At 40.2% G+C, this 6,951-nt stretch overlaps 2 protein-coding genes across 2 annotated transcripts in view; one reads left to right on the top strand and one right to left on the bottom strand.

The window, feature by feature from the left end:
• Positions 1-673, bottom strand: part of LOC144607534 (homeobox protein Hox-B3a-like) — a 7,073-nt gene extending 6,400 nt beyond the window's left edge. Inside the window, 1 exon segment of the mRNA XM_078424428.1 lies at positions 617-673. Coding sequence (XP_078280554.1) covers positions 617-673 — 57 coding nt within the window.
• A 4,689-nt stretch (positions 674-5,362) lies between these two features.
• Positions 5,363-6,424, top strand: LOC144607493 (homeobox protein Hox-A4-like). The gene is made up of 2 exons (XM_078424372.1): positions 5,363-5,768; positions 6,105-6,424. The coding sequence occupies exons 1-2, from the start codon at positions 5,363-5,365 to the stop codon at positions 6,422-6,424; spliced, it is 726 nt and encodes a 241-aa protein (XP_078280498.1).
• Positions 6,425-6,951: the final 527 nt, after the last annotated feature.

A 6,951-nucleotide genomic window follows, 5' to 3' on the forward strand; every position in this document is an offset into this window, starting at 1 on the left:
AATACCAGCGTAAACCATTAAATATGCAGCAAGCATTTTGCTTAATTTTCAGGACGGCAACGGTCATCTTTTTCAGTTTTTCATGGATCCATTTAAACGAATCCATTTGAATAGAATTTTGGCAATGTTTACGTGCAAGTGTTATGTAATATTTCCGCAGTGTAGAAATAAATAATGTGCGTTTATAATTGTTGCTCCTGACCTCAGAAAAACTAATCTGGTTTTACATACAACGAGCATTTTTTGAAGTATAGTCAATGTGGAAATGTAATAATTTGTCCTCTGTTGACAAAACAATAATATTACTTCTAATGAAATGTTTTGGATTGGTTAAATCCAGTGAGACAACGTGTTATCGGGGTTATGTATCATATTCGCCTTAAATTACATTTTATTTTGTTTTGTATCCTGAAGTTGATAAATCATAAATGTAACTTATGATTTATCAAATTGAGGATATAATCCAGAAGGTTTTGGGTTGAAGTCCCATCCGAATGCAGTATCGTGCGCAGTACTAGTGGTGTGCTGCGCGGTCGAAATTGCACAATTTCGGATGAGACAATAGACCAAGACCTGGATTATTCTTAGGTGGGCATGAAACATGTCACGAACTTACTTTGGAGAAAATCAGGTGAAGTCTACCTCGTTCCCTTGGCAACATATTGGTTAGCATCACGAAATTTAAAAAAAAAACGATTTCTGCTTTTCTTAATTAACCAGTATTAGCCTCACTGCAGATAACTCCCCCCACCCCCCCAGAAAATATCAGCAGATTTCCAAATCATGTTGCATTTTGCAGGAGCTTTCTACACGAACATTGACAGCGTGCTGGTTAAATGTCCACGTTTCTCTATCTTAACTGAAACATTCGCCATTTTATCCGCATAAAATTGAAATCTCCGTGCTTTCTACCAAATAATAGCGTGATTCAAAACCATCTCACCTAATTCTTATTTTGGGCTGACTAAACCCTGCCAACGCCTAGTTGCTAACTTATGGAGAGATAGAACACGCATCGGGAGAAGAAATGAAATGCAATATGAATATGCTTGGATTTAAGTTCATCGAAATATTTGCCGACATTTGCCTGGAAGGGATTGTGTGACGATGGGCGCAAACTCGTTAGTTTTAGTTTAAAACCCCCCCATCTTCTGACGGGTTAAAAGAATTGTTTTCAAGAAACCGAATCAATTCCCTTTTATACACATATGCATTCATCTTATACAATGTGATATATGTGCTGGGACTTTTTAATTCGATCGGTGCTTTATCTATAGATATTACCCTAGGACTAATTCAATGAATGCAATATTAGATGGAATATGTAAATGTAAAACGAGTACATTTTATATTCATGCAAACTGAACGTGCACAAGAAAACAGATGTATTAATTACTTTTGTTATTCAAATTGGAAACAGCGCATTTAGCCCAGCCAAGGGAAGGGAAGGAATGTGACTTTTATAATAAATATTTGATGCTAATGAAATCGCAGAACATGTTATGCTTGAGAAACTTTCCAGAGCCTTAGAGCTGGTTTGGGCAAACTCCTGCCTTGCTATTTTTCTCAAACGTAATGACCTGAGCAAAATTCAATATGACTGAGAGACCTATCCATACTATAGAACTTGTGGAGGGGGAGAGTCCAGGAGCGGGTGAAGCTCAGGTCAAAGCGTCTAACAAATATTAAAATGTACTCAGACGCATGGCACGCCTTAGTGTTTAACAAAGACTGTCAGTGTATGAGATTAATACGAAAACTGAGGGAGAAAACAAAATGTTCAGCAGGCCGGTGCTCGACACTTTTTAAAAAGCTGCTAAGCATTTCGAATGGGGGAAAAATAGAGTGCTGCTGGAAAGCGTTACTCTAAGTAGATTTTTATCAGTGCAAGAACAGACAAAGGAAAACGAATATGTTTATGTTGAAGTTAGTAATTTCAACCTCTCACTTCGATTTATCTTTTGAAAACCCCAAAATGACGCATCCTGTAATGTATAATTTCAGATTATAGACGGAGAAGCACAAAAGGGTTTTTTGTGTGTGTGAGGGTAGGTATGTGATTTTAACGCAATCGGTAAACTATGAAAGGGTGGAGGGGTAACTTGTGTAGCCTTGAACTAACACCAACAAATATATCTTGGAAGGGGGGGGGGGGTGTGATGTTGTGTGGTGGGGTGGGGGGGGGGGGGGGGGGTTGGGGTGTGTGTGTGTGTGTGTGTGTGTGTGTGTGTGTGTGTGTGTGTGTGTGTGTGTGTGTGTGTGTGTGTGTGTGTGTGGTAGGGGGAGTTGCGTGAAGGGAGAAGTGTGCATGAATGGTTTTCGAAACAAAACGACACAATTTAATCTTACAAAATAAATGATCAAAATACGTGATCTAAGCATTGGTAATTCTGAGTTAATTGCAATCATTTAATGGTCACTGTTTCTAATGATATGAGCGACATTAATGGTAATTTTTTTAATGCTTGGCGTGTCGACAATATTTGCATGTTTACTTGCTTAAGCCACTATCATTGGCAGCGGTGTGCCCCTCGCTACAGTAAGGTTGGGGCCTGCGATTTACTTCCCCTATGACAGGCCAAAAATAGAGGAGGGGAAGGCCTCCCCATTTCGCTGCTGTTTGCGTCCACTGTTGGGATAGCAATCTATAGCGAGATTCCTTTGAAATGCAGGGCAGATAGGGGACAGTAAATATATTCATCTTCCAAACTTCCGAAATGTCGACATTTTTATTACAGCGGTTCAACAAAGCACCGGGTTTATCTTTTATGAAAAGGTTCTTTTGAAAAAGCTTACATGCTTACTTTTTGAACTGCAGCCACAGTTTAAAAAAAAATAACCACAACTGCATGAGTCGTGGATGTTCGCCAAAAAAATAAATTACATAAAATTGCATTTTAAAGCTGCACATCAACATTATTGCTGTTAGACCCGTGTGGAGGAAGTTTTTATTCTAAAGTCATGAACTCTTTTCATATGCGATGGGCGTGCCAAGTGGGTCTCCGCAGGCTTTTCATGTTTTATTGCAATCATCCGGAAATCAGTTTCTATGCTACGGTTTGCATGTCGTAAACAACATAGCCCCTATCTGTAAAATAAATGTTTTGTACTCGAGCCAATTGGTATTTCTCCGTCGTAAATAAATTTAGATTGGCACAGATTTTAAGATGTGATTTTGGAGACAATTTATGGTCATCGTCCAATTCACGGGAGAAATCACACAATTTGCTAACTGGGAAAAGTACAGAGGTCACTTTAGTTGGCCGTTTAGTTCTCAGTACTTGGGCCACATGTTACACTATTATAAATCACCCAAATGCAGTAGTCACGTTTGTTCTTTTGCAAAAATTTATCAAGGGTGAGAAAATACATGGTTTGCTCACTGTCTTGCTGTTTGAGATTTAGATTACCGCTGGGTGGAATCTGTTCCATTGTTCTGGCATAAATTAAATATTAAGATTTTGTTTGTCTTTACGACCGCAATAAGCTAACTTTTTTTCCCCCATGAAAAGTAATACAAATGACTTTGCTTCCTTTGATACAAACACAAGAGTGTTCGCCAGTAGGATTGTTCGAAGTTGGCCCTGAGAGGGAATTGTTTGGAATCTTGCACATACATTTGTTCAGAATTAATTATAGGTTGTTACCACATATTTACAAAATTGTACAGCTGACATTTCGATGTTCAAAAATGTACATAAACTGCACTGCAATCACTGAAAGACAACATAGAAACGGATTGCGCTTCGAGTTGTGTAGATATCCCTTAACACACATATATACACTTAGTTCAGTCGTGTGTACGTGTGTACATTTACATGGAATGTATCTTGTACGTCCTTGGGCTACAAAAATGCTGCAAATATGTCTGTCCTCTATATATACCCCTGTAGATCCGAATTTGTGTTGACAAAGTTGTGGTCACAAATTCGTATCTAGGGGAGTATGTAGTCGACACAAACGCTACAACATTCACCCGGAAGACGGAAGAATATGCTTACGCCTAGAATCTTCTTTCTACAAATCGATAATCTACCTAAATAAATAAAAATCGAGGCATCGTGTTTATCTACCTGGCTCTGCGGGGTGAGATTGCTGCCTGTAATGGCGGGCAGTCCTTTTTTTTTCTTGTTTCCCCCCACTCTTATTGCAAGAATTCTAAGCACTCGTGTTGCATTGGTTACGTCATTGAAATATGGAATGTAAGTGTTACCTTTTTCGATAATCCCGCGCATTCCTCCGTTTAGAAATGGTCGGATTTAAAAGGTTTGTTAAGAATTTGATATCAATTATCTCGGAACCGCCACTCATATCTTTTCCTATGTAACCCACAACATATTATAAATCTGTGAGCATCTTCAATTATTTTAGTTCCAGCTATTTGTACATTTCCCTTCAATTCTATGTGTATTGTGCTAAATAAAATATCAAAGTTATCTGTGTCAAATCTGAGTTCTTCTCTGAAATTCACAAGCAGGACGACACCCTAAATGACAGCATGTTGCTGTTTCAGTACAATATGTTGGACATATTTAATTTAAGACAACGAAAGTCATTCAATGTAACAAGGAGATAATCGTGTCTTAACAGCCTTTCCGCATTTTGCGATGGTGCTTTCAATCGAACGTGGATAACTTCGTTTAGACTTGCATTCTGTTATCACCTGTGCATTTTTCCTTAGTTATAATTGCACATATTTGGAGAATAGGTCGAGCGGGATCGTTTTAGCAGGGGATGTTCTTGGTGAAAATCGCCCGCCTAATGAGCTGCTAAATGTAATTTGTAGATTTTGGTGCCCTGAATTAGTTGATGAATTTTCTATTGATCCGAAGCAGTCCGATTTATCTTTGCCAACCAAGACACCTTCCCCCTCCCCGGTCACCGCAAAGGCGTTAGCAACGCCATTACAAGAGGATTTGCGAGTTACAGATAGATTCTGAGCATGCAAAATCTCACTTTATGCATTTAGTAAAATTGAATTGATTATTTTTGCAGCGTTGTTGACTAGCTACAAACATTAAAACACGCAGCGGAGACAGAATTGGCCGATTTTAAACGTATTTAACGGACTTGAGACAAGATACGCCTATTGGTAAACTTGTTAAGTTTCATGAATTTACAAAAGGCAAACATTAAACATCAGTAATCAAAAAACTGTTTCGAGGACAAGCTTAGGAACATTTCGGCGTTCAATTCTATTTCCTTATCCGGGAATCGAACGGACCTTCCCATTGGCTGCCTGCGTCACATGAGCGCCTAACTTTGTTCACTTGACAGGAAAGTAGGAGGGTTTAGGGAACAGGAAAAAACGGCTGGGTTAGAAAAAAATTTGAGTTATTTTGCATTTCAGATATTAAAGGTCATGAGTTCGTTTTTGATTAACTCTAACTATGTGGACCCTAAATTTCCACCGTGTGAAGAGTATTCACAGAACAATTACCTACCAAGCCATTCTCCGGATTACTATACCCGGGCACGGGAGCCAGGGTTCCAGCATGAGGCGATGTACCCGCGGACAGCGTACAGTGACCAGCCCTATTCCTCTTGCAGCAAGCTGCAGGGCTCGGGCGAGCAAGCCGTGGCGCCTAGGGGTCACGTACAATCGCAGACCGGCCTTCAGAACCACGTAGCCAAGCAAGGCCATCAGTGTGTCTCGGTGTCTCCAAGCCCACCGCCCTCTTGTAGCCAGAACTTCAGCAACCAAAACACTCCTTGTTCTAAGGAGCCTGTGGTTTATCCGTGGATGAAGAAATTACAAATACACTCCGGTGAGTCGCTTGCCTGTGCTTTTTACCACCTGAAAGCCCGGAATGTATTCCACCCATTGTAAATAGCTATTCTTTAGATTTACGATCGCCTATCTGGAGGTCAGTAATCACAGCCTCCATAAATTTTTATTGCAGTACAATTGTACTTCTGGCCATGCGCCTTTGATGTGTTGTGTTCTGGGCGCTCGGATCTCTTTGAAAGGCAGTTAATGATAGAAGTGAAGTTTTACTTTTTTTTCTTTTACTATTGCTTAGTTTAAGTGTTTTCTTAGCGCTATTCCTTGTAAGATTCGTGGTGTTCAGTCAGTTATTTCTGTGTTGTTGCTTTTTGTTCAGTGAACCCTAATTACAAAGGAGGGGAACCCAAACGCTCCCGCACTGCCTACACGAGGCATCAAGTTCTAGAGCTGGAGAAGGAATTCCATTTTAACCGGTACCTCACCCGGAGACGCAGGGTGGAAATAGCCCATTCCCTTTGCCTGTCAGAACGACAGATAAAAATCTGGTTCCAGAACAGGCGAATGAAGTGGAAAAAGGACCACAAGTTGCCAAATACCAAGATCAGGTCTACTGCAGGCTCTTCGTCCTCTGCAAGTCATCAATCGCAAGGAAGCTCTCAGAATCAGGAGCCAAGTGGACCATCGGCCACATTGTAGCTGCTGCCCTTTTGGGAGTGAAATTGGTAGATGCGCGTAGGATGTTAACTGAAGGACTGTTTATTTATAATGGCAAAATCAAAACTGTAAATACTCTGATTTTGCCAACTTCTCTCACCCTCTACCCCCCTCCCTCCCTCCCACCCTTCCTCCCACCCTCCCTCCCGTAATATTGTAGATTGCAGTTTTCAGAAGAGATTGGCAAAGATGAATTCTCGTTTCATCTTTAATCACGCCAAAGTCTCCCCATTTGTCATGTTTACTTGGTGGTACAAAGGATGAACTCTATGCCTACGATTACCTCGACAGCAAACGAACACTTTAATAAACGAGGCCTCCGTTTCATCAACCTGGGCTGACAAACAGTCTTTTATTCACACAAAAAAACAAACTTTGCAGGAAGAATGTTGAAAGAGTTCGTCAAGATGACCCTTGTGTTTTAAGCTTGGAGCCATTTTCCAAAGGGGTTTACAAAAAGAAAAAAAATTGGTTATTTCCTTTGGTATATTGCACTGATCTGTATTCCA

This window comes from Rhinoraja longicauda, chromosome 29 (assembly GCF_053455715.1).
Source record: "Rhinoraja longicauda isolate Sanriku21f chromosome 29, sRhiLon1.1, whole genome shotgun sequence".
Lineage (NCBI taxonomy): Eukaryota > Metazoa > Chordata > Chondrichthyes > Rajiformes > Arhynchobatidae > Rhinoraja > Rhinoraja longicauda.